Here is a 26,951-nt window from a genome sequence, read left to right on the forward strand (position 1 = left end):
TTTGAAGCTATGTGATGTCAGTGGGAAGGGACCGGAAGATTGACATTTACCCAGTGAGTACAAAAGAAATGAACGAATTCAAGGTATTATCTGTCAGTTGTATTTCAGAAATCCCCATCCAATTATTTCTTCTTTCCTCCATCCTTCCATCATGTTGCATCCTATTTGGATTTGTTTACACTGTTATTACCAGCTAACCTCCATTCTGAAATAGAAAATAAAGACGGTTCATATCACATATGCCCTTCTTAAAATTGTTTTATAAAACCAGACAAATGAAGGAGAAAAAATGATGCACATTTTTAATCCCATGTCTAATGACATGTTTTATCCTTAAAGGATGTTTTAAAGATGAAGGAAAAAAAGGTATTGCTAATATAAAAAATTCAAAATGCCTCCCTGTTTTTCTGATTAAGCGTCTGTACTTTGTCAGGACATACCTGAGGATCTTCATCATGTCCAGAGGCCACAGGCTTCATGGCAGGATGATCTGGTAATTACGAACACTACTACAAATATTCTTTTGACAACAACAAGTCTAACAACAGAAGCTCAAGTTAAAAACATTTTTAAAAAAGTGTTTAGTGCCCTCTGAGTGAGCTTGTGTTCCTTTGTGACATGTATTTTAGGTGAAGCTGATGTCAGCCAAAGCACAGGCTTTTGTACTAAATTGAAAAAAGGGCAAAGTGAGTCTAGTGGAACACATTAAAAAACTAGAGTTGTAGTCTATCTAGCTGAATCACAGATTATTATTATTGTGTCAGATTATCATTGTGAAGTCAGTGTGTTGTTTTAAATATACATTGGAGATTATACATCAATGCACATGATCATAGCATGGAACATAATCTTATAATAACTGTTATAACCTGGTTGTATACAAAACATTGAATCACATTGACCATTAAAATGCTTTTCATACAACAATTGTAATGCATTCTCATAATGTGCCAGTGTAAATTCTTGGACTACCACAGCATTTTGCTGGTCATACGTTTGTGTGAAATTTTAAATGCGGAAAATTGACACAGTGTGGCATTGCTATATTTAAGGAAAAGAAAATAGCTACACCTACCTCTTGTATTTCTAGACAAGCTGAAGCCTGCATCTGATTTTTCAGTACCTACTTAGGTTTGTCTGTGTAATCAGAATGCTACACAACCCACCGTGGTGCATTTTATCCTTCCTGTCACAGAACAAATCATCTTTGTACATTATTTAGTAGGGGCTGCCGGGCCAGTCCTGACCATGCTTTGCCTCAGTCACTGTTGCACCTACAAACACTGAAAATAAAGCTTCCCTACTGCCCCTGTGTTCATATTATACAGACATATAAAGAATACTATAGTCTTATGAAAGTCCAAAGAATAATTTTTGCTGACTGGCTGAAAAGCTCAGAGGGAAAGATGGGTAACAAAGCTTCCCTGATCTCTGCCCTGCTGCGTAGCATTGCCTGCAGACAGATTTTAAACTCAAGCAGTGAAATATCCCTTCCCGCCTCACTCTCCTCTCCTCAGTTTTCCACCTTTACTCCTCTCATAAAATTGTCCTCATAAATGTCTGACAATACTTAATTATGCTGGCATTTTACTAATTTTATTCCATACACATCAGCGTCCTCACATCACTTCTTTGGGTCTTAGTTCCAGTGCAGCTGAACTCTAACCTGTCACCTATACTTGTATTTCATGGCACGCTCTGTTCCACACAATCTGAGATTCTGCTGAAATGATGTTTCTCTCACTGATTTAGTCCAGAATGCAGACCTTGAACACCAATATTACAGTGTCTTATAAGGTTTCTTATTATTTTGTGTATACATAAAATTATATCAAGAGTTTTATTAAAGAAAAAACACTTGTTATTGCAATACCACTAAAATGCAATCTTTTCTTAATGAAAAATCAGAAAAGATGTGTTCTTTTACCACCTTCTAGTGTATTAATAAACAAGGACTCTATGTTCTTATATAATGGCATTTGGAGACATATATGTAGTTATAAAATTCCGAAGTATGTTTTGTTCTATTATAAGACACAAAAGGAAAGCTCAACATAATCTCTTTTGATTGACCATCATATTTGGATATGATGAGACAACAAATTATGCTGCTTTGGACACTAAACATTTAATCGCCTCCGCAGACCAAGCGAATCCTGACTTCATTACCAGGTAAAACTGCCAAGTGCTCAGATTTCTTTCCATTTTTTTTGAAAGTGACTAGTGCTCTCAAAGCTGCGTAATCAACCCCCTCAAATATCAGCTCATAAATTACAGTTTTTGTTTCATCTGATCTCACCTGACTAATTTGGTGGAGTTATCTCTGACAGCGGGACACAGTTCTGCATACATGAGCTGCAGGAGAAAAACTGATTCTCATTAATGCCGTATGATTCATTGGATGAAGCAAGTCCCATGCCCTTCCATCTCTTTCATTATGCCTCATGGTTCCTTTCACCCTCAAAGACGCCCATTAACAGAGCAGAAAGGCTACATTACAGTGGCCAAGAAGAAAAGTGACCCCTTTGATTATCTACAGCGGGCTCTCTTGAAATTGTTTTTCATTAATGGCCTGGAGGAGGAAGATCAATGGGTTGTTTTATATGTACTGCTCTCCTCCCCATTACCCACTGAGCCTCCAGTTCAGTGTGAATTTTTCAGTTCCTCCAGATGGTCAGTGTTGTGTTGCATCTCATTAAACGTTAAAAACATGACCTAGTTCCGCTAAATATTTCACTTTGGCACGGAATATAATCCAAGTTCAAAATGCCATCTGCTTTTCCCGGTTAGTGGTGTATACAGTTACACATTGGCAGCATCACTCCAAGCAAAATCCTCCTGTTGAGTGCAGTGAGAAATAGGCACATGAAGAACGAGATGAATCACTTTGTATCAGTGTGTGAAGTACAGCAGCAGGACTAATGTTTGGCTTGTCTGCTTGCTCAGGGGTTTGACATCAAATGAGTTGCTAATCCATGTGTGACATATTTGGCTTGAATATTTTAGGCAAAATCAAGACTTCAGTGAAAGCTCTTTGACATTCATATTAGGCCTGAAATAACTCAAAATATTCTCCATCCTGATTCCTCCCAGCTCTTTAATCCTTTGATTTTTCATTTCCTGTAAATTATTGCTTAACAGAAGTTGACCTTTCTGGCATTTACGTATTCCATGAGGTGCACAAACTTCTTGATCATTTCTAAGCTGATAAGATTCAGGAATTGTTTTGGCAATATTTACAAAGTATTCACAATAACGCAGAGTTAAATGAGAAGACTGATATATTGTTCAAATTGAGCTAGTTGTGTAATTTGTTTCCTTTTTTCTTTCTTTTTTTAATATATGAAAGAACTGAGAAATGACATAAGTTAATCAAGCTAGCTCTTAGAGGTCCCGTATATGATTTGTATCAGTGTATATAGTACATGTGTAGGATTCATTGTTTAGTAAATGTGTTTAGTAATAAAAAATCAAGTGAAAAAAGGTTGGTTTCCAAAAGAAATAGTACTTATTCAGAAACATGTGCATGTATTCAAATTGTTATGTATTTAAGTAGTTATAAGCCATTACTGTAATGTAGATAATGAAATACAATGAAATAACATATGTGTATGTGTATATAATCCCCATTAATAGTTCCATATCTATCTATCTATCTATCTATCTATCTATCTATCTATCTATCTATCTATCTATCTATCTATCTATCTGTCTGTCTGTGTGTGTGTGTGTGTGTGTGTGTGTGTGTGTGTGTGTGTGTATATGTTATCAATCCCAAAAAAATAGAACATTGTTTTACTGATCGAACATAGTGTTGCAATCACTTTGACCTTCCGTTCAGTCTATTGCCCTTAAATGAAGTGTCAGAGGTGAAATGTGACATGATATTTTAAATTTTTATATAGTACTTGTTATATATGTTAACAATACCCCCCACGCACCCACCCCCATAAATATTAGATTAGATTAGATTAGATAGAACTTTATTAATCCCTCGGGTGGGTTCCTCTGGGAAATTCGATTTCCAAAAAAGCACAGCACCGACAGAAGTTACAGAGTTATACACACATACATATATATAAATACAGAGACAATATAAATAAAATATACGAAGGGGATAAATAGAATAAATAGGAATAAAAATAAAAATACAAGTGAATTGCACATTTCAAGTATTGAGTCTATTGCACCGTTGACTATTTACAAAAAGTATTGCACAAAAGGTATTGCACAGTGAGGTGAAGAGGCACTACAGCTTAGTTGTTGCCCCCTCCTTTGTCCTCCTGTTTCCCCTCCCTCTCCCCTCCAGAGAGGAGTTAAACAGTCTGATGGCGTGTGGGACAAAGGAGTTTTTAAGTCTGTTAGTTCTTGTCTTTGGGAGAAGCAACCTGTCACTGAACAGACTCTTCTGGTTGTTAATGGCCGTGTGCAGAGGATGCCTGGCATTGTCCATAATGTCCATCAGTTTCTTTAATGTCCTTTTCTCTGCCACTGTCACCAGAGTGTCCAGCTTCATGCCGACCACAGAGCTAGCCCTCCTGATCAATTTCTCCAGCCTGGATGAGTCCTTCTTTGCTGTGCTGCTCCCCCAGCACACCACAGCATAGAAAAGTACTCCAGCAACCACCGACTGGTAAAACATCCTCAGGAGCTTCCTGCAGATGTTAAAAGACCTCAGCCTCCTGAGGAAGTACAGTCGGCTTTGGGCTTTTTTATACAGGTGCTCTGTGTTGCATGACCAGTCCAGTTTATTGTCCACCCACAGCCCGAGGTACTTGTACTTGTTGACCACCTCCACCTCCTCCCCCTCTATCTGAACCGGCAGTGGACCTGCTCTAGACCTCCCGAAGTCCACAACCAGTTCCTTAGTCTTTGAGGTGTTGAGTTGCAGGTGGTTTGTGTGACTCCATGCGACAAAGTTCCTCACCAGACTTCTGTACTCCTCTTCCTGATCATCCCAGATACACCCCATGATGGCTGTGTCGTCTGCAAACTTCTGAATGTGGCATAATTCAGAGTTGTAGCAGAAGTCAGAGGTGTACAGGGTGAAGAGAAGAGGGGACAGCACAGTTCCCTGTGGTGCTCCTGTGCTGCTGACCACTGTGTCAGATGTGATGTCCTTCAGCCTGACGTACTGTGGTCTGTCGGTGAGGTAGTCGGAGATCCAAGCCACCAGGCAGGGGTCCACCTCCATCCTGTTCAGTTTTTCTTGAAGCATACAGGGCCGGATGGTATTAAAGGCACTGGAAAAGTCAAGAAACAGGATCCTGACCGTGCCTTTTCCCCCATCCAGGTGTGAGTGGGCTCTGTGTAGGAGGTACAGGATGGCATCCTCCACTCCGACACCCGCCTTGTATGCAAACTGTAGTGGGTCCTGGGCATGTTGTACCTGTGGTCGGAGGAGGTTGAGGAAGAGCCGCTCTAGAGTCTTCATAAGATGTGACGTCAGTGCCACCGGTCGGAAGTCATTCAGCTCATTGGGCCGGTTCTTTTTGGGGACCGGGACGATGCAGGATGTCTTCCATAGGGCGGGCACTCTCCCCAGTCGCAGACTGAGGTTGAAGACTCGTTGTAGCGGCTCCCCAAGTTCAGCAGCACACGCCTTTAGCATCCTAGGACACACCTTGTCTGGGCCTGCTGCCTTTCTGGGGCGAAGCTTCCTCAGTTGTCTCCTGACCTGATCCACTGTGACACTGGGAGATGTTTGGGAAGAGGGGAGGGGGGGAGATGTCTTGCTGCTGAGAGAGGGATTGGAGGAGGGGGGTGTCATGGTGTCAGGAAGGGGGGAAGCGAGGGAGGTAGGAGAGTGGGGATTGGACTCTGTAGTGAAGGTGAGGGTGGGGGGGTTGTGGGCTGGTCAAACCTGTTGAAGAAGTTGTATATATATATATATATATATATATATATAACCATAAGCTATGCATTTTACCTTGTGTAAAGATGGATAATTACTCTGAATCACTCAGACTGAACTGCAGTTTTGGGTTTAGGATTAACAAATTAATCTTTTTGCAATTGTACCAAGACTAACAGTTTGCCTCTCTACAGAAAAATGGCCATAAGGATGACATCCTTTGTATGGCACAGTGTCCCCCATCTTTTGTGGCCACTGGCAGTTCTGATGGCGAGATTATAGTGTGGAACGTGGATTCTGGACGTATACAGTGTCGGTTTGTTAGTCCCATTGTAGCTGAACAGCAAGATGTTAAAGGTGATTTTGGAGCTTCAAAGTGAAATTTAATGTGATCAAATCACTGCATTTGCCTCACATTTTCCCTCTCTCAATTAGGTCTGGATACGAGTGTTCCAAGCATAGTTTTCCTGAAGGATTCCTATTTAAAAGAGCTTTCCTCAACTACAGCTCTCCTGTCATCTGGGGCCGAAGGTCAGTGCTATAAACAGGTCTAATAAGCAAGACTGCACTTGTGCAACCTTACAGTGTCCTCCATTATAATGTTAATTATATATTTTTCTCTTCTTAAAGGCTGTGTAAATCTCTGGAATGTGCTCGGCAGAGGAAAGTTTGTTAGCAGCTTCAAAGCTGTAAGATCTTTTACTCTGCAATGTTTTCCTGTTTCCCTTTTGGCAATCAAGGAATACTTATTTTCTTTCTCTTATCGTTAAAACAGCTGAATAAAAATCAAGATAATATATAGTCTGCATGTTCTTTGCTTAGCTCTAGATTTTAAGAAACTCCCAGGTACATTCCTTGCAGCTAAGTAATGCAAAGCAGGGCCTCTTGCTTTGGGAGGTGGGTGAACATGAGGACATCCAAGCAGTTCTCCAACCTCCTCAAAGCTGAAATAAAATGCAATGTGTGCCTAAGCAATTCTGCTAAAGTCAGCCCAAATAACACAAGAAGCAGCACAAAAATATTAACACAAATGACCTGAAAAAATCTTCCGAATCAAAAGAGTTGTTGGCTTCACCTGTGTTTATTAACCAACCATCAATGGGTCGCATACTTGCAATTTTTTGTTAACAGTCAACACAGCTTTTATTCTATTATGTATATGTTATATTATTTGAAGAGGAACGTTATTCAGTGAAATGTAGGCTATTAAGTCCCTCGGTGGGGAAGGTAACATTTGGTCACGACGGGGGAGATAACTGTTATTGTTTGATTTTGTTCCTTTTCTTCTGTTCATTTGAGCTGAAGAGATCCATTATCAAATAATGAATTTGAATAATCAGGGATCGGTTTGTACAGAAGTATTAAGTAAATTCCAATTTTTATTTTCATCTGCACTTTTCAGTCCAAATTTCAACAAAAGATAACAAAACTGGCCAAAGCAGAGAAGGATGTTCTGCTGTACATGGCTGACAGAATTGGTTACATCTATGTCTACAGCATGGAAAAGCTAGACCCTGAGAAGAAATCACTAAGAGGTTAGTATATTATTTTTTCTCTGATTTCTTCTTTTGTTTGGCAAATGGTGAAATTTAGATATTGTCTTTATCAGGACACTTTTTTTCCTTTATTCCTTTAGCTGAAACCTTTTGGCGTGCCCACACCAACACAGTTACTGGGTATGTAAAATACAGAAATAGAGCATAGCATTAATTCAGGTGGGTCACAAAATCAAGCTCAGTCTCAAGCCAGGCAGCTGACATCAGTGCCAGCCCACACGAACCACTCTTCTAGGATCCAATTCACACATTTCATATAGGACATGGTATTTAAGATGTTTTAGTCTGCTTTACTGTGTATCTGCAAACTGCTTTGCAACCCACCTCCAGGCCAGCTCCTCTTTTCATGCTGTGTCTGACTTAATCAGTGTCATATGTGTTATCACTGGTGCCTGCTCTTTTTGCTCAGAGGTCTTGCTGCTGCTCTCCCCAGCTCTGGCTTTATATGTATCCATTTGAAAGTGTAGGAAGGCACAGAAAAGAGCCATGCCATGAAATATAAATTACTACAGTTGGAAATGCCATCCCTTTTTTGACTATAGTGGACCTGACTGAATTAGACTCTTTGTGTGTTTAACTTTTAGTTAGTTGCATGCTTAAAATTCCTCATGGGTACATCCTTAGTGAATCCACTCATTCTCAGTCTGAGGTGTCAGCAGCAGCTGCAGCAGCAGCAGCAACAGAAACAGCTTACCGGTAACTTCCTGCTGCTGCAGTACATAAACAAAGTATAGAAGAGACTGCATGTGGGAAGGGCTTAAACGTACAATCAGTATAGGTGAGAAGCTGCCCACGATGCATCTGCCATCTTACGTACCAACAGGGTAGATGATTTAGTGTGTTCCTCCAGAAATGCCTTCTCCCATTTCATCTCATGTCTCTTTATTCTGCTCCAGCCTGCACATTGTTGACAATGATCAAGTGGTGCTTACCTCATCCACTGACTACACGGTGCGTCTTTGGAGTACACAAGGAGAATTCATAGGTAGGTGACATTTTGCACATGTCAATCCTCCTGTTCTAGACTTTATTAAACAAAACAGCATTAATGTTAATGAATTCAGTGTGAGAGACATGGCTCTACTGACCAACTGGAGGGGCCGGGGGTCAATTCTTTCTGTATTATGTATATGTTCTCTCAGCTTCAAATACCCATTAGGTATAATTTAAACTAGTAATTAAACAAGCAGTACCTGCTGTTTGGTTTCGTGCTGGTTTGTGTGGCAGCAACTGGAGCAGAAGAGCTGTAACAGTTTGGCTAGAATTGTAATTGCTTCTTTCCAAACCAGAAGAGGATGTTTAAACAAACCAGCTGGAAAACAGTAAAGTGGGAGCCTTCTGAAGCTGGAGTCCTTAGGAAAATGTGTTTGATATCAAGTTTTCATCACAGAGACATATAAATATCCTTTTAAAACTCAATTTGAGCCACCACTTTGAGCCAGATGCATTTCAATAAAGTTTCATCCACTGACTGAATTGCACAGAAAACTGAAAGCAAAATTCAAAAAATAATTTCCCTTTTTTTTGTTATTTACAAGACAGCCAACCTCTTAGAAGGTCTGCTGCCCAGTTGGATAGCGCTGCAGAAAAATGACTTTAAATGGATTCAGACATTGTGACATTTTAAGAAGCCGTAGTTTTGGCCATGTCACTTGTGTTCAGCACCACGCTGTGCAAACTGGTAAAATATCAAAACTGATCATTTAGTTCCCTCCCCACAGGCACCTTTGGGCAGGCTGAGAGCTGGAGCATTCACATTTCTTCATCTTGGATTCATCCTGGTGTCCCCTTTGAGGTTCTGACTGATCCACTGAGTATGCCAGATCATGAAATTTTGAATGTAAAAACAGGTCTATCTCATGCAATCAATCCCGACATGACTGAGGAGGATAGAGGGGAACTAAAGGTGAACTGCATTATTTCACAAAAACTTACCTGAGCTGTGCAAGATACAGTATCCGCCTTTTTCACTTCCCCTGCAAAAAGAAGAAGAAAAAAGATGCAAATTTTGCTGAAAGGAATAGAAGGCTGGGTGTTACAGAGTTATAACTATTCTTATGGCAAAGACTACTGTACATATGCAATGCAAGTCTTAACTCAGTCTAAGCTGAAAAAAGTGGGAGATTTAAATTTAGAGCAAGTGTGTCTTCTTTTGCATTTCAGACTTTGCGATGAAATTGTCAGGCATACTAACAAGCTATCGAACCACTCCGCTCTGAAATGCTTTGATGCTGTGGCGCCACCACACACCAGTGAACCACCTCACCTCTCCCTCGCTTCTATTGATCCTATCATAAGCAGCACTGATGAACTGAGTCAACTGAAAAAAAAAATGAAACTGTATTGGCCAGTATTGGGAAACTGGGTCATTGCAGCATCCAATACTTTTAAAGACAGAACATGGAAAATACAGTAGAATGAAATAATATCAAACAATTAGGCCTCATGTAATCATATACAGTTGACTCTCTCATCAGGAAAATCAAACCAAGTTCATTAAACCAACAAAGACAGCACGAGTTCACCCAAAAGGAGATTTATAAAATTTATGGAAGATGTGAAGCTGTTCATATTCAGGAGGACGCTAGGTCACCTGCTGTTACAAAAATTAGTTCTGCTCTCATTTCTATTTTGAAACACTTTTGATCTCATCGCTGACATAAAGCAAAGTAAGCAAGAAAAGTAGGAAGGAACACTGCTGAATTTTGACACTCATGACTTTAAACTGTTAAGATGACATTTTCTTCCGTGTCACTGAGTAAACTAATTTAGCTATTGATTTTTTCAAAAAATACCTTTGTGTTGAACAAACAGAAAAAGAAACATGCTAAATTTTATTTTTATAGCCTAGTCGAATATTAAGACAGCAAACCTCTTAGAAGGTCTGCTGCCCAAAGGATGATTATTTTTCAAATCTCTGTACTTTATAATTAGTATCTAAATTCATAAGAACAGATCCCACACACTCCTGTATTTTTCTGAGAGAAGTGACAAAGCAACAGGGAATGATCACCTGACATTTCTCTTTACAACATCTCATAGCTCATACTTTTAGGTACAACCTAAAACGTTACTGTTTTCACTTCCACTGTTTTTACTCTTACATCATGAATCAGTTACTCAGAGTCACCAAAATATAATTGGCTAGTAAATATTTAAATGTACGAGAGTATGCGAAAACATGAATTCATTAATATTATTCTTTATTCCTTTTGTTGTTTGGTTGAAAATTTGACATTATTGGGGAAAAACACAAATTCATAGGAAAAAAATGTGGTTTCAATGAGCAGAACTCTGGTTTGCACAATTTAATGAGATTTTTAACCAAAATATATGTATATGTATATGCAGATTTATATGTGCATTATTCATGATTATTATTATTTTTTTTTTATCAGACTAACATACAGTACTGTGCAAAAGTCTTGATCCACCCCTTATTTTTTTATATTTTGGTTCCAAGAAGTCAGACTTTTGTAATTTTTTTAAAGTGGCCTTTAAAAAATAATAATAGTAATTCTCCAGGCTTTCCAAAGGTCGTTAAAAGACAGCACTGACTTATGAATCATTCAAGCATTAAAAAGTCACCCAGTGCAAGGGAAGAACCAGTGCCATAGCAAAGAACCAATTTTAATTGTATTTTAGGTTTTAGTTAGCTGCCTGTCACAAAAACAAATAATTTGTTTATGTTTTGAATGTAGAAAACAATTACACACTACTGTGCAAAAGTTTTAGGCAGGCGAGAAAAATGCTGTAAACAAAGAATGCTTCCAAAAATGGAAATGTTAATCAGTTATTTTCATTAATCAGCAAAGTGCACTGAATTAACAAAAGACAAATCTAAATCAAATCAATATGTGGTGTGACCAAACAGCATCAATTCTTCTAGGTACACTTGCACACAGTTTTTGAAGGAATTGGGCTCGTAGATTGTTCCAAACATCCCGGAGAACTGATCACAGATCTTCTGTGGATGAAGGCTTCCTTGCATCCTTCTCTCTTCATGTAATCCCAGACACAATCAATGATGTTGAGATCTGGGCTCTGTGGGGGCCATACCTGAAGTTAGTTCTTATATTTATATTTATATATATATATGGAGGTCAAGAAAGAGGTACTACAATGAGTGTCTACAACCATCTGTTTGGGCAGAATTGCAGCCAGTGTTGTTGGGAATCTTGTCAAAATTGATAGAATTGGGAACACAAAAAAGTGCCACTATGCAGTACCATCTGGAAAACATCTAGCTGACAATGACTTCATTTATCAGCGTAACAATAATCCCAAAGAAGAAATGCATACCTGGATAGAAAAACACATAATGGGCCTCTATCAGCCACGGGCTGATGTCCTCAGACTTCCAACCTTAACATTACTGAAGCAGTGTGGGATCATCTTGACAAAGAATGGAACAAAACAACCAACATCCAAAGAAGAGCTTTGAATGTCCTTCAAGAAGCCTGGAGAACTATTCATGAAGACTACTTACTTAAAGAAAGTACAGGAGAGCTTATCTAAGAGAGTTCAGGCGGTTTTGAAGAATAAAGGTTCAATATTGACTTTCAAGATCAATAGCACTGTATAAACATATACATCGTATGTCAGTGCATTTCAATAAATTACCCCATCCACAGTACTGTACATTGTCTTCTTAATAAAAGTCTGCTTTCAGATTTTTTATTCTTATCATTTAGAAATAAAGCATTGCAGTTTACATTAAATGCCCTTCTTTGTTTTTTCTGAGCACATGAAGGAGAAGGATCTATCTGATCCTTGAGTCTAAACAGGAGACACCTGCTTAAAGTATAACAAAGATGGAGACCTTTATCAGAATAAAGACAATGGCAAATTGAGGGAAAAAAACAAAACAAAACAGAAAGTATCTTTATGTTTTAGTGACTGTGGTAAAAAGATGTGTCTAATACATCCAAAACATTCCATGTGATTCACATCACATTTTCATACTTATTAAACCATTTAGTGACCCCTATAGATTGGAGTCTCATCATCCTGGAAGAGACCACTCATCGGGATGGAAATGTTTCATCACAGGATAAAGGCTAATCTCTCACAACCATTCTGTATTGATTTCCCTCTAAGGGGACAAGTGGATCCTGATTCTCTTAGTAAAATAGCTCCAAGAGCCACCAAATCACTTCACTGTAGCGGTCAGGGGTTTTAATTTGTCACCTGCCTGTATAAACCAAGTAGCGTGGATTGCAATATTTTAGAAGGAATTGCTGCATGTATTTCAGGTAAAAGTAAGGGGAATGCACCATTGTAGACAGAGTCAACTTTGTGAAAACAAAATGAAATGTGACATAAAATGAAAAATGAGGGACTGAGATAGTGTGCATAGTGTGTAGTTCATCAAGTAAATTGTCACTGTGGTATTTATTTTTTTCTTCTGGACTGCCGTAGAAACAATATCCATGGAGAACTTTAAAACCTGCAATCCATCATCCTTTTTCTTACACACGCATTCACACAGACAGACCTGAATAGTCCCCAGTCCTTCTCTTACTGGGAAAGTATGAGGGTTTGTAATATAAGGTTAACAAACAATAATTAGAAGAGAAACCCAGGGGAGGTTATGCACATCTGATGGGTTTTTGATTACAGTAACTATTAAATCGTATAATAGTTTGTGTTTATAGTTAATAACATTATAATTACAGGTTAAAGCTCTCAGAAATTCACATTAGTTACACATTTAGTACACAAAAACATGTTAATGTTGTTATTTAATGTTTAATATAGACAGAACATGTAGTAACTTCAGTAACAGTAGACTGGGGGCAAGTTGCTTCTTATGTTAGCACTTAGAAACCAGTCAAGTCTACTTTGTCTCTGTAAAATCAAGTCACCGTCACTGTTCACAACTTGCTCTTTCATGTACTGTCACTGGAGGGAAAAAAACAAAACAAGACACTGTCCTGATTTTCTTGTTTCTAGCTGTGTTCATAGTCACAAATCTGGACAGATCTGTCAAAGTGCATCTGAATGAATGCTGCCTTCACAGGATGTTGAAAAGCGTGTTTCTCACATCCCACGTGAAAGATGAATAACAGAAAGCAGTGAATTTGAGCCACCCCAGTTGCCAAAATGTAGCATTTATGGAGTTTGGAGCACAGAGGTGATGCCACCAATTGAAATTCAAAGTCAATTGGGCCTATTCTTCTGTATAATGATAAAAAGACATTTTGATTTTCATTACTTGTCTTAGTTTTAACAGTGATTTTTCCCCAATAAGCAAATAACAATAAAACAATTAAACTACTGCTGATCTTAGATGCCTAATTTGTACATTTGTACAATGCAGCCCTCAGAAAAGCATTCCTTTTCCAAGGATGAAAAAAATGAAGAGAAAAATCTGAAAAACATATACAAGAGAAAAAAACTTTAAAAAAAACAACAACAACTAAAATGCAATATAGCTAACATGCTACAATGTTAGTTAAGCTTCTGTTTCGGATGCAAAAATGTCCCCTCAATTTTTAGATCTGTTCCCATAATGTCACATTTTACAACATATTGACATGGCTACAGAAAGCTATTGATTTGGCTATTCATACCATACCATAAGAAGCTCAATATTACCATATTCTCAATAGAATAAAGTAATATGGTTATGCAGCTGGTTACGACATAACACAGTTTCAGACCCAGCACATAAGGGCTTTAAGTTATTGTGCTAATTAGGCCCCTGCTCACATTTTGCTGGGACTTAATGACGTAACTAATCCACTGTCTCCTAATTAGAATGATAAAGGTGTAAGCTGTCCCACTCTCACAAGTTCAAATTAACTCCAGATATGAAGGAACCAGAGTCTTTTCAGGAGAAGTGTAATCAGGCGAAAATGCACATTGACTTTGCAGGTGTTTTACTAGATATACGTTTCTTGTCATAGCAGGAAACAGTAAGACATAATAAAATGGAAACAGTAAACTAGATGCGCAACGCTATCATGACATTGAAAGAGCTAAAGAAGGGGGTTGGATCTCCTTTTGCCTTCTGAACTGCCTTTTAATTCATGGCCCAGATCCAACAAGGTGCTAAAAACATTCCTCACAAATTTTGGTCAATATTGACATGGTAGCATCCCAATTGCTGCAGATTTGTGAGCTGTGTATACATGAGCACGATCTCTGTTCCACCACACCCCACAGGTGCTCTGTTTGGATTGAGATGCGGTGACTGCAGAGGTCATTTGAATTCAGTGAACTTACCGTAGTGTTCAGAAAACTAGTATGAGATCATTTGAGTTCATGACATGGTGCATTATCCTGTTGGAAGCTGACATCATGATCCATGCTTTCATGTTGTTTGTACCAGATTTTGACCCGACCACCTGAATGCCATAGCAGAAATCAAGCCTCGTCACACCAAGTAACATTTTTTCTTTCTTCTGTTTGTCCAATTTTGGTGAGTCAGTGTGAATTTTAGCCTCAGTTTCCTCTTCTTAGCTGACATAAGTGGTGCTCAGAGTGATCTTCTTCTACTATAACCCATCTGCCTTAGGTTCAGTTGGTTGTAACGAGTGGTTATTTGAGTTATTTGGCTTCCCATCAGCTTGAAGCATTCTAGTCATTCTCCTCTGACCTCAACAAGGCCTTTTCACCCAGTTTCCCAAAGAACTGCTACTCCCTTGATTTTTCTTCTTTTGAAAAATTCTCAGTAGATCAGCAGTTAGTGAAGTACTCAGAGCAGCCTGTTTGATACCAACAAGAGTCAGAGTCACTAAAAATCCCATTCTGATGCTCATTTTGATCTTCAGCAGGTCATATATGAATATATGCCTAAATAGTCTTAACTGATATTTGAGATATAAGATATTTGCATTAGCAAATAACTGAACAAGTGCACCTAAATAAAAAACAACAACAACAACAAAACAACTAATGGCGTGTATAAAAAACAACGTGAAAAATGAAGGCTTTGCAAAATGTGAGTCAGAAACATGGAGACAGCTGCTTTATGGGGATCTATAAAAATCTACAAAGAAGTGTTGGGTGAGTGTGGAGAGTTTTTGATAAATGTCTCCCTGTGGTTTCTTTATGTGCAAAACCAACAGTCTGCAGTGCTGTATATAGCAGATCTGCACATCATTATTATCATGAATGTAAGTTGTGACCTCTTACTGACATTTTCCAGGAATATATTTCAACATAAAGCAAGGAAACCATTCGATGGAATTCAACAATAAGCTGCATCCTACTTAGGCGTCCCAGTTCCAGGATCCGGCAATTATCTAAGCTGACCTAATGGCATGGTTTATAAGAAAGCATAACTGGAACCAATTAGTTCATGTCACTAGTTGCCCGTGTGATTTCCTCTGGTAAGACATGACAAATGTTTACTGTGGGGGGAGGAAGTGACATAACTGTAGAGAAAACTGAACAGTTATCTCCAGAGTAGAATTGGAACTACATAATCGATTAGTTACTCAGGTAAACATAACATTTCTAACAGGCTGGCGAACATTTCTTGGTATCAGCTTCTTAACTGTGTGGATTTGGTGCTCCGTTAATTAACAGTAAACTTTAAATATTTGGGTCATTTGGGTGGATTTTTTTTTTTTTAGCATTTTGAATTCTCTAAAATTATTGCTATGCTTTAGTTGGAGCTATGGGTTAAATTTTAAGCAACTCATGGCTTATTTTTTATTTCATTTAATTAAAATTATAATTATAACCTTTGATAAACCTACATTGACCTTTTCGAACACGTTTTGATAAAAAAAAAAAAAAAAAAAAGACTGCTCGGTAAGATGTATTTCCAGCTCTAGAGCTAAGTCGGGAGTTTCACGGGAGCACTTGAAGGTAGCAGCAGTTAGCCTCCAGTAAGCGTTTCTGTTTTTTTCCACCATCTGGCCGGGCAGCCTGTCAGCTGAGCTCAGTGAATTCATCCCGCCAGCAGAGCGCGTCCCTGCGCCTCGTACAGAAAGTGGCGATGCCTCCTGCCGGAGCATAGATCTACTCCTCGTTTTCCGTGAAAAGGAAAAGCCCAGTTGTTTGTTTTTTAACAGTCAGAAAGCCCATGCTCTGCGAGCTTCCTCCACCACCTACACAGCTCAAATACGACTCTCCCGGGATGCTGTCGAACAGCCCACACGTCGGTCACAAAGTGGCAGGCTGTTTGCTTTTCCTCTCTTTCTGTAAGTACTCACTTTACTTTCTAATCTTCAAGTCAGGGGGCTCGGACCAGACAGCTGTGAGGGACGTAACGATCCCGGCAACAGTAAACAGTTTGTTCCGTTTTTCAAGGCGAAGCTGATTTTTGTTTGGAAACAAGGGACAGTGTTGCGCTTGATACAGCGCGAAGAGGCGAGCTGCGAGTGTATTTTCTTAAGTGTGAAGTGCGGAACCATGATCCGCCTCAACTTCCTGAGGAGTTTAAAGGCGATTTGCACTCACCGGGTTCCATGTGGCTTTATGTAGACCAATGAGTTTATATTAGAGTTAACGGCAGAGGAGAGGGTTTGGAAGCTCTCTCGTGGCATTTCTGTTGAAATCAAATCCCCCCCCCCCCCCCTCGCGACAGGCGGGGCTGCTTTTTTCCCTGACATATCGACGTTGCACCGACAGGAGTCAAGCCCGAGGATCAATGCACCTCAGGCTACAGCTCCCAAAAGCTTTAAGTTGGGGGTTTCTTTGTCGCCCTGGATGTGCGCTTGGAATTTAAAAAACAAATGCAGAAGATTAAACAAAAGCCACAGTTAAAAGCATGACTTGTTCCTATTTTTGTCGCTGTAAGAGAGTAAAAGGAAATTATGTCCACAGACTGAAAAACAAGTGAAAGGATATCTTTGCGCTTTGACTATATATAGTTTTTAATTTGTAGCACAAATATTGGCAAAATTGTTTCATAATTCCCTCAATGAAGTTGATTTCTTAACTTGATAAATGTTTAATTGATATGTTAAATCTTTTAGTTGAATTGGTTTAACACGAATTAATGCATGCTCTAAGCATGCTCCACGTATATTTGCATTAGCATATGTGTGCATGTTCTTCTGCGTGTACATGTTCCGTGCACATACAGTCACATATTCAGTGATGTGACATGGACGTTGCAGCACACAATTTGTGGCTGCAGCTGGGAAGAGAATTGGACTGAGTGACCAATATTATATCTGCCCAGTGTACCATGGTGAAGGTCCACCTGAACCAGATGAGATAAATGCTGAGCTGCTTGCCTCACTGGGACTGAAAATTGTCATGGTGACAAAAGCTAAATAGCTAAATACACAAGGATCTGCCAATATGTTGCATTACCACAGGTCATTCTCAGTACTACTGATTCATTATTAATTGGATTCGACCTAGGATAATTAAGATTTTAACCTACAGTTAGCCGCTGCTTTACGTTCCTTTCTTTGCTTTGCTTTGCTTATTCCAAACATGAATATGTTCATGACTTTTTATTTTGTAGAATTTCACTAGAAAAAGGAGAAACATATATCACATATAATTTCTGATCAGCTTCCTTCCTTGGATGCTTATTTCTGGCAAAAATAAATAAGTAAATAAATCAAGCCTTGTCTCAGTTCAATTAATTCCTAATAACTGGAAAAGAAGGAAGTGCTGCTTTGAAGCCTACCTGCGGATGTTGCACATTAAACAAAACCGTAGCAGTTTGAAAAAGTCCTCAAGTCAATGCATGTGTGATGTAAAATATGCACTACTTTCTGGGCAGTATGAGCAGCCATGGTGTCTGCTGCAATTGACCCTGTGCCCGGGTGAAAGCTCTGTTTGTGTATTTGGCCCTGAGTCAAGCACATTTAGCTGGGCATCACACTCAGACAAGGCTGCTTGTCTGCTCCCCCTGTATGTAATATTCATGGACCTAACATTGAAGTACAGCCGAGGTCTGGAGAACAGCCAGTTTGGTGACATTAGGGTGCCACCTCTGCTGTTTTTCAATGATGTTGTCCATGGAGCCTCAACCAACTGTCATTTCTGATGTGCACTCAAGTGGTTTGACATTGAGTGTGATGCAGTCGGGACCAGCAGTTTGAGACCACAGCGCATTTTCTGGGTCCACATGGGGCGCATTTCAATTGTGGTACATGCAGTATTTCCATAGAGTGTGCAATTGCTTGTTGACTTAGAGATAGTGCAGTGATGTACAATACATGGGGTTGTAGAGCTATATAAAAATGTGGATTCAGCTTTTCTTATGCTGTTGGTGAACAGCAACATTTATCACTTGTGGCTGGAGAAGCCGGTAAAACTGTGCTGTTAATTTAGAGCAATTAAATTTAAAACACTAGTTATTTATTTACTGTAAAATTTGTCTAAACACGAGCAGTTGGTTTGTTGGTTGCTGACATTTTCATTGCAATCCAGAAAACAGCTTCTTAAAGGTTTTTTTTTTTTATTTGTTTTTTTTTTTTCATCATGTGTCTAAGTGACAGATTGCCAATTTATCTTCAAAATTTTTTCCCCATTCCTCTACCTTAGGATGACTCAGTTCAGAGACAGTAAAAAGGACTGTGAGATTGAAGTGGGCGATGATGGGGAGAAAGGAGAGCTGAGCCAGCTCTTAAACAATAGTCTTTGTTCTGACCTTCAGCTGTGGTCACTTTTGGGTTTTTAGAAGTGACTGAAGGCATACAGCTCACATGGTGAGGAGGATTAGGATTCATGATTACTCTCTCGCAGGTCTTGGAACAGATCTTATCCCATAGGGGGAGCGAAAAGATATGACTATATCGACAATGAACGACGAGATTTTGGCTAAGTGACAAATTGGTGCTTAGAAGTCCTTTAGCTGTTTAGGTTGTTGATTTAAAAACATCAATTTAGCTTAATAAAAAGGCACAGGGCCAGTTTAAGGAACAGGTTGCACCAGCATAAATTAGTTTTGGCATCTTTGTGACAGAAAGGCGTGGACACCGTTATTTCTGCTGCTGCATATGTATTTGTGGGAGTTTCCCTATTAGAGTGCAAAACTTGGATTCAGTGAGTTAGAAAATCTACTAAGGCTTGCAGCCAGCAATTAAGCATTGGTGGTTTTAGTACATTGGCATCTTTATATATCTGAGACAGTCTGTGAACGAGACATGAAGCTGTATAAACAAATAATAATTTCATGATTAAAAGCTGCTGCAAAAGTATGATAACGTTTATTTAATGTAATCAGCATTTATATATTTAAAAATCCAACCAACCAAACAATAAAACATTTGCACTGAGAGTGAGCGCCATAGCTCTAACTCGATTACGTGTTGCTAGTATGGATCTTGGATGGCTGCTGGTGGTGCTCGAGCTGGGAGAGAAAGTTTAAATTTAATATGACACAATCCCAGATGAAGCTTCTGCATCTTGCATGCCGAACAGTTTGCAGAGCAGTTGTCAAAAAATATAAACCAAATGAATTATTACAACTGTGTGTGAAACTGTGTGCCATCTGTGCCAGCCCTTTGAGGAGATTTACTTATAATAGCTTTTATTGTTCTTGTTGCTGCTAAGTTCTATAATTTTTCAATGAGAAATGCTGGCATCCTGAAATCATCTTACCTCACGTATAAGTTATGGTAAGTTTTCTTCAGCCTGGGGTTATTATTGATCATCACTGATGAAAATTCATCATAACCGCCCTTGATGTGCTGCCCCAGTGGTTGCTGACTGTCACTAGGTGAAAGAGGTTGCTGCATCAAAAACCTCCTTGTGATTGCCTTGGTCACTAGCAGATCGACTTGTGTCCAAATTCCACCAGTGACAGAAATATCTGCAAAAAAGGTTTTTGATGCACCAACATATAACTTTTTGTGACTGATTTCACCCACTGTAGCAACTGCCAGCAACCATTTGTCCCCATTCCCATCGAGGGTGGAAACAACAAGCTTGTTTCCCCATTAGAGGCAAAAACTAACAGGTGGTGATATGCGACTCAAATTTAAACGAATGACTCAACCAAGCATCGCTAGCTGCTCTTGTTAGCTGCAATTTATGTGACAGGAAGAGAAGATGGTGGAAGGAAATTACTGATGCTGTTCCATATAGTTTGGCCAGGTATATGATACCAGTTCAAACAGTTGAAAAGCAATGAATCAAGCAAGATGAAGTTTCTTTAGTTATTGTTAAACTAGTGCTAAGAAGTTATTTTAAATTTTTATTTTAGACTTTTATTTTAAATTCCAAGGGAAACACTACTTTTGTGCTTACACTTGACTCATGATGAGTCACCTCTATTGTACTGTAATGCTGCTGCTGCTGGGACCTTGTTTCAATGGATTCACACTTCAAATTAGGTAGTCTGTCATCAGTGACAGTAACTCATTGGAAAAGAAGGGTAGAGAATGCACTTCATTTACTTGCACTCATAAATGCTGCTGCCTGCAAGGTGCAGGCATTGATAAAATGTTGTGCAGTTTTGTTGTTTTTTTTTTGTTTTTTTTGTGTGAAATATCATTATCACAAAATTTCTTGAAGTTTCGTGATATAATTTTGAGGCATTATTGACCACCCCTAGACACAATCAACGCCAAAGTCTGCCCGCACAAGTAGGAAACCAGAAGGGATCAGATTTTTAATGTAGAGGGAAAAGAAAAAGTAGAAAGGGATCCTAACATTTGTCATATTTATAATTTGTTCTTTTAATTTGCTGTGAAGTAACCCTGACTCCAACCCATCTATTAGATATAAATGGCAAAACTGATCTTACCAACAGAGGTTCATCAGGGGATGTTGGTAGTGGACTTAAATGGTATGATGGGATTTGGATGTAGATTGCAGTCACACAGGCGTTAGCAGAAGGATAGCAGAAACTATGAAAAGGAGGGTTTATAAAATTGTACAGAAACCTGATATGATGTGTGATTTGGAGATGTTTCAGTGACAAAAAGACAGTAGGTGGAGCCGTAGGTGGCAGAGTTGAAATGAATTGCAGAATAGAAACGAGAAGGGCAGCTCAGGTTAAGTGATTTGGACACAAAGTTAGACAGCCATGGTTGATGTTTGGACATGTACTGTTGAACATGGAGCTGCCAGGCAGGAGTAAAAGACAAAGACCACAGAGGGGGTTAATGGATGTAGTGAAGGAGGACATGCAGAGTGTTGGACTGATAGATGAAGATGCAAGTGATGGGGTCAGATGATCTACTGTTGCGACTGCTAAAGGGAGGAGCTGAAAGAAGAAGAAGATAAAAAAAGCTGTGGCCTGGTTCATGTCGTGATGACATTTTCAAAACATTTAACATTAATAAAGCAGGATGAAAATTAACTTTGTCTTCAACTTGAAGATACTTAATGATCGAAATAGGCCAACATTAGAAAACAAAGCAGTATGTTTTTCCCCACCTGTGTTATTCAAGACAAATACTCGTGCATTTTTTCTCATGTTTCATTTTCCTAAATGTTTGTTCTTTTCACCAGCCACTTTACAACATCTTGTGCCAGGTAGTGTTGTTGTGTAAAGAGGAGGGCTATGGATGGCCTTTCAGAAGAGATTGGTAAGAGCTGAATCCATGTTTAATGGCTCTCAGCTTGGCAGTGTTTGCACGCTGGTCTCAAAAGTGGTTTCTGGATGGCAGCCCTGCCACATACATCAGCACTGTGAAGCTAACAGGATTTTAGATTTTATTGTTTTTGCCAAATTAAATAACTTTGTTTTTTTGAACCACTGCAGCTGCAGTTCAGAGCTTTCTCTATTCAGTCTATTTGGAAGCCCTTAGTTGTCTCATGTTGCTTTGAATACCCCACATGGACATGGTGATTATCAGAGCTCTTTTAAAGCAGACACTGATTGCTAATTTGCATTCAAGTTAATATAATACACCTGAATAACTGCCTTTGTTAATACGATTTAGTTACTTCAAAGCACTTTTCATGTGGTGTCTCTATTTTTCCCAGCTCTCTCAGCGCCCATTAAATGCTGGAAGTAATTAAAGTCAGACACTGACCAATTGTCAAACAAGCAAGCCATTGTTTAATTACTATGAATCCATTTTTCATTAGCAGGAAATGGCTCTCAGTAGAACCCTTCAACCTGTTTGAATTTAATAAAGTATCTAGCTGCTCTGCATACATTCTTTGTCAGTCTTGAATTTGGATTCGCCTAAGATGAAACCCGAGTGCAGCGTTTCCTTGATAATTGCACTGGACATGTTCTGTCATTATGACAACAGCGTATATTCTGCACAGGCTTGTTTAAAAGCTAAACCATTCAGCGCCGTCATTGTGTAAAGGAATTTGGAGACTTTCTGAAATCAAAGCCACTTCATCTCAGTGTGGCTCAATTGAAAACACGGTTGGAAACAACAGACTTGATTATGCAGGCTGAGGAAGCAATGAGATGGAGGTGCTCCAGTCACCGCTCCTGATGTTATGTATGGAGTTATTCCCCCTCTTCCTTTCTGTGCATCTCTGCCTCTCCAGGGTGAGCCATGAAAAGATGGGAATTTTGAGCAGAGGTAGCAGAATGTATTGTTAACTTGTATGTATTCCTGTAGGAAGCCCAGTTTCATACCAAATGTTGCATTTTTAATAACAACAGAAACCAGAATACAATATCATGATGTCGTGTGTAGTGTCTACATACCTAAAGCTTTGCTGGCTCTCGCTTTATGTTTGTGAACTTCACATAGCTTTTAGGATATACAGATATCAGATAATGATGTGAGGGGAGGGGGGTAGGGGTGTACAAAATTGAGTTTTGCTGGCTTCTTGTGTATAATGAAGAAAAAAGGAGGCAGTTTAATCCAGATTGTGATTCCCATTATGCAAGATTTATTTTGAGCTTCTCATTTTATAAATACGATCAGGCTCCCCCTCTTCTTTCTTTTACCTTTTTCTTTGGTCACCCTGTGTCTGTTAGATGCAGACTCTTTTTGTAGGAAATGTTTGAAGAGAGAGTTACCTGTAAAATATAACAGTCTAAAAAAATCAAAGATTTGTCAGTAGTGCTGGTCAATACATTGCATTCTTTATATTCATTGAAATATGAGCATGGACCACATCACAAAAGCTGCCTGAAACACACTGGAAATCCATTTTATTTGCAGACACCATGATTTTACACTCCAAAGGGAAATATTTGACCTTGTTCAGCAATGTTTGAAATAACTGCTTTTCTTTATTCAGTGGGAAGTTGCTATCCACGATTTTTTTTTCCTATACTGAACAATGTTGTTGCACATGCGTTTATCTATTTGCTTTTTTTTTATGTCAATTTATACCCATTTTATCTGAAGTATTTAATCAGGAAATGAAACCATTATTAAGTAATTTCTTTCACATTAGCCTTAAAGTTGAGCATGATGGTTCATTCTGCACTATTATATAATGGTACTAATGTTATTTCTAATTAACAAAGTCACTGCTGAGTCATTGTGGAATTTCTTTTAAGACACTATGTGCTGTGTTTTGTTTCTCTGTTAATTATTTGAATGTCATTCATGTTTGGTTGATTTAACAGCTCATCAGCATCATCTTTTCTGTCTTCTCTCCATTTGTCTCATTTTGTCCTTGTCACACAAGCACTTTAAATTAACTGTGAACTGCTGTAAACAGTAGCAGGAAACAGAATTTATTTATGTTTTTAAATGCAAGAAAACCTAACTAGTAAAAATCAGACCTTCTCTTCCATTCTTAGGAAAAATAAAATCCCTTCATTTCCTTTAGATAGTTTTAAAAGTGTCAGCATCCACTGTTATTTTCAGTGTTTTCATTATAAGAATAATAGCAGTCACTTGTTTTGATCTGGCAGCTTCATTCCAGGCTTTGCAGACAGAAGTATTTAAATGGACTTTTTGTGCTTGTTAAATAATTTAAGTTAAGGGTTTCCTTACTATGGCTGGAATCAATATCTGACCAAATTATTGCAGAGTGGTTCACAGAGATTGTATCAATCTTCTGAAATACAGATAGTTATATCTTTTCTGTAGAGCCTATATTTTGGATATTACATAGTGGTTCGGTTGAAGCTCGAAAACATATCTGCTGCTTTTAGGTTTTAATCTGAACTCTCTGTTGACCTTTTTAATGGCCACAGTGCAGTGAGTTAGCAGAGGAAATTTAACAATTTTTTATGTTAGATCATCTAATTAAAGTCAGATTTAAAGCTGAGTGATGTGGGAGTGAAGGCAGTGTAATTTAATATAAATTGCTTTATTAATTCATTCTCAGCAACGCTGCTGTTTTTGATGTATTGATTTGAAATCCTGAGAACCTTTCTGAGAAGATTTTCTTGTCTCTGAATCGATGGCAATGTAATTGGATAGAAGCTCTCAAGGCTCTAATTATAATCTCGAATGGTGAAATGGTGCCGTACGCTTTTAGACATCCAGCAGCAACTCCGAATGGAAGAAAACCCTCAAATACCTTTTAAATATGTTGTTTGTCCACAAATAATAATAAACAAGTTGTTTTCTTTTAGTGTTGCATTTGTATGACAACTTTTAGATGGTGAAGACTGAAGCACAAAGGAGACTGTTTCAGTTTTGAATATTTTATTTCTTTTTGCTGGATGATTTGGAATAACATAATCTTTTTCCATTGTTTCAGTTCACCTTGCTGCTGGCAGCTCAGGAAAAGACACACAGGTAAGAAAAACAGTTGACCCCCATTATTCTTTGTTTCCTATGTGAAAATGAAACTTGATATGATACCTGAAACCTTACACTGTCAGTACACTGAGGTATTGTAAGTAGTTAATCATTTGTTTCTTGCTTTTCAGTTGGTCGGGAAGCCTCCACTTCCTGACCAGCTCAAATTAGCCATGTTTTTGTAATTGAACCCATATTGGCCTCTAGATCAGAAGTTTGATTTGCTCAGCACAAAGTCGATTTTCTGCAAGTTCAGTGTGGTTTTCTTGCTCTTGCACTTTCTGTAGTCTGCAGTTGCTGTGTGATAAATAATTAACATTTTCAGTTGCTCTACTTCTTATTGGTGTGAGAAGATGTTGACAGTAAGCCTCCTGGCAGAGGTGCTTAGCATCACAAAAACGGCAAATTACTGTCTTACTTTTTTACTGATGTCAACTAATTCTTTTCCTGCTGAGGAAGTTTTGCTCTTTTAGTTTGACACTTTTTCAGTTTTGTTCCCCCATGTTCTTATAAATGATGGAGAAATTGTTTTTAACTAAACCTCCAGTGTGATCCAACTGAATATAAATACCCTAAAACAGTTGGTTCTTTGTTGGATTGTATTCGTGAGAACTGCAGAAGCTATTGGCATCCAATTTAAACAAAAAAAGAAGGCAGTTTTCCTAATAAAATTATCAAATTATTAAGGTATCTATTAGAAAAGATACTCATTCAAATCATGATCCCCTTTTTTAACTAGGGAACCATTTGGCACTGCTGCCCATCAAAGTGATAAAGTAAAACGATTTATATAATAATCACCCAGGAGAAGAAACCCATTGGGGGCACTGAAAAGAGCTGAGTTTTTACAACAAAGAAAAGATAATCAGGAATAAAATTGCTAATGTGCTGAAAAAAAGACGTGATTGTGAATCATGCCACAATGATAAAAGCAGAGAAACCAGTTTATGGAGTTCCTTTATGTCTAAACTGCCGCAATGAATCTATTCATACACTTAAATGTCTGCAAAAAGCACGGGGAAACAGCTCAACATTTATTTTTGTCTTTTCCTATATTTACCCTTGCATGAGGTTGCTAATGGTTTTGAAAGCTCATGATCTCTTTATACTCCCAGCATACTATGAATTTCCTAATGCACTCACTGCCCACTGCATAGGCTGTGGCTAAAGGGGCAGGGTAGGTCACCCACTGCTCAGACGTTTAGTGGTTCAATAACCTCTACTCCAGGCTGCACGTCCAAGTGTCCTTGGACCATGTTTACAGTGAAAAGTGATGCACTGACGTGTGGGTGCATAAGTGAATGTTGATTATAATGGAAAGCACTTTGAGTGTGTAATGAATAGGAAAACACTACATAAAATCCATTTACCATTTAGAAAATTTTAGCAGGTTTCTCAGACATAAAGACACTTTGCCTTCTGTATGTACATTTGTTGTATTTAGCGTGTGTGTGTGTGTGTTTTGTGTAACTCGGGTCAAATGTGAACCAGGTTATTTATTTCCTTTTTAGATCTTCCGAGCTGAGAAACAACATTAACAAATTAGAACGGAATACAAATTTTTAGGTCATGGAAGTGCTCCAGTTTAGTTATGAAAAGTCATAAAATATAGATCAGGGCTGTGGCAGGAGGCTTGAAGGTCACTCACACATAAAATATTTTGCAACATATCCTTAGAAATGATCAAAGAGTAAGAAAACAATGTTAATGTTTGGAATTTTATACCGTTTATGAATAAAGCATTTTAAATGCTTGTCCCACTGATAGTTATTGACATTTTACAAAAGTGCTTGTACAGCCTTTTTTGTGGCAGGGGTAATAAGAAACAACAATTTTTTTCCTGCTTTACATCAAAAATGAGTTGTTTTTGCAGTTTAGATTTTGCTTCCTGATTCTCTTGTTCATATTTATTTATTTTTGGTTGATGTTTTTGTAATCACTTGTTATTGTGCAATAAGTGGTTCCGATCATTAACAGGGCCTCATCAGT

At 38.5% G+C, this 26,951-nt stretch overlaps 2 protein-coding genes across 2 annotated transcripts in view; both read left to right on the forward strand.

Moving 5' to 3' along the window:
* Nucleotides 1-14: 14 nt before the first annotated feature.
* On the forward strand, nucleotides 15-9,349 carry LOC146619201 (WD repeat-containing protein on Y chromosome-like). Its single transcript, XM_085370883.1, has 9 exons — nucleotides 15-53; nucleotides 434-493; nucleotides 6,049-6,211; nucleotides 6,290-6,385; nucleotides 6,485-6,543; nucleotides 7,257-7,389; nucleotides 7,491-7,530; nucleotides 8,307-8,395; nucleotides 9,132-9,349. The coding sequence occupies exons 1-9, from the start codon at nucleotides 15-17 to the stop codon at nucleotides 9,347-9,349; spliced, it is 897 nt and encodes a 298-aa protein (XP_085227009.1).
* A 7,036-nt stretch (nucleotides 9,350-16,385) lies between these two features.
* Nucleotides 16,386-26,951, forward strand: part of b3glcta (beta 3-glucosyltransferase a) — an 87,511-nt gene continuing 76,945 nt past the window's right edge. The window contains exons 1-2 of the mRNA XM_085370487.1: nucleotides 16,386-16,568; nucleotides 24,922-24,959. Coding sequence (XP_085226613.1) covers nucleotides 16,451-16,568; nucleotides 24,922-24,959 — 156 coding nt within the window. The 5' untranslated portion in view covers nucleotides 16,386-16,450. The remainder of the gene's footprint in view (nucleotides 16,569-24,921; nucleotides 24,960-26,951) is intronic.

The sequence above is a fragment of the Diplotaxodon limnothrissa genome, linkage group LG14 (genome assembly GCF_057381915.1).
Source record: "Diplotaxodon limnothrissa isolate DT_005_m linkage group LG14, D_limnothrissa_male_GT1.1, whole genome shotgun sequence".
Classification (NCBI taxonomy): domain Eukaryota; kingdom Metazoa; phylum Chordata; class Actinopteri; order Cichliformes; family Cichlidae; genus Diplotaxodon; species Diplotaxodon limnothrissa.

What these genes read in the sequence shown, in the direction of transcription:
- LOC146619201 (XM_085370883.1), top strand. Translation starts at nt 15, where the DNA reads ATGTCAGTGGGAAGGGACCGGAAGATTGACATTTACCCA. An exon ending in TTGTTAGCAGCTTCAAAGCT is followed by an intron (nt 6,544 to 7,256) that starts GTAAGATCTTTT and finishes TGCACTTTTCAG; the next exon opens with TCCAAATTTCAACAAAAGAT. An exon ending in CACACCAACACAGTTACTGG is followed by an intron (nt 7,531 to 8,306) that starts GTATGTAAAATA and finishes ATTCTGCTCCAG; the next exon opens with CCTGCACATTGTTGACAATG.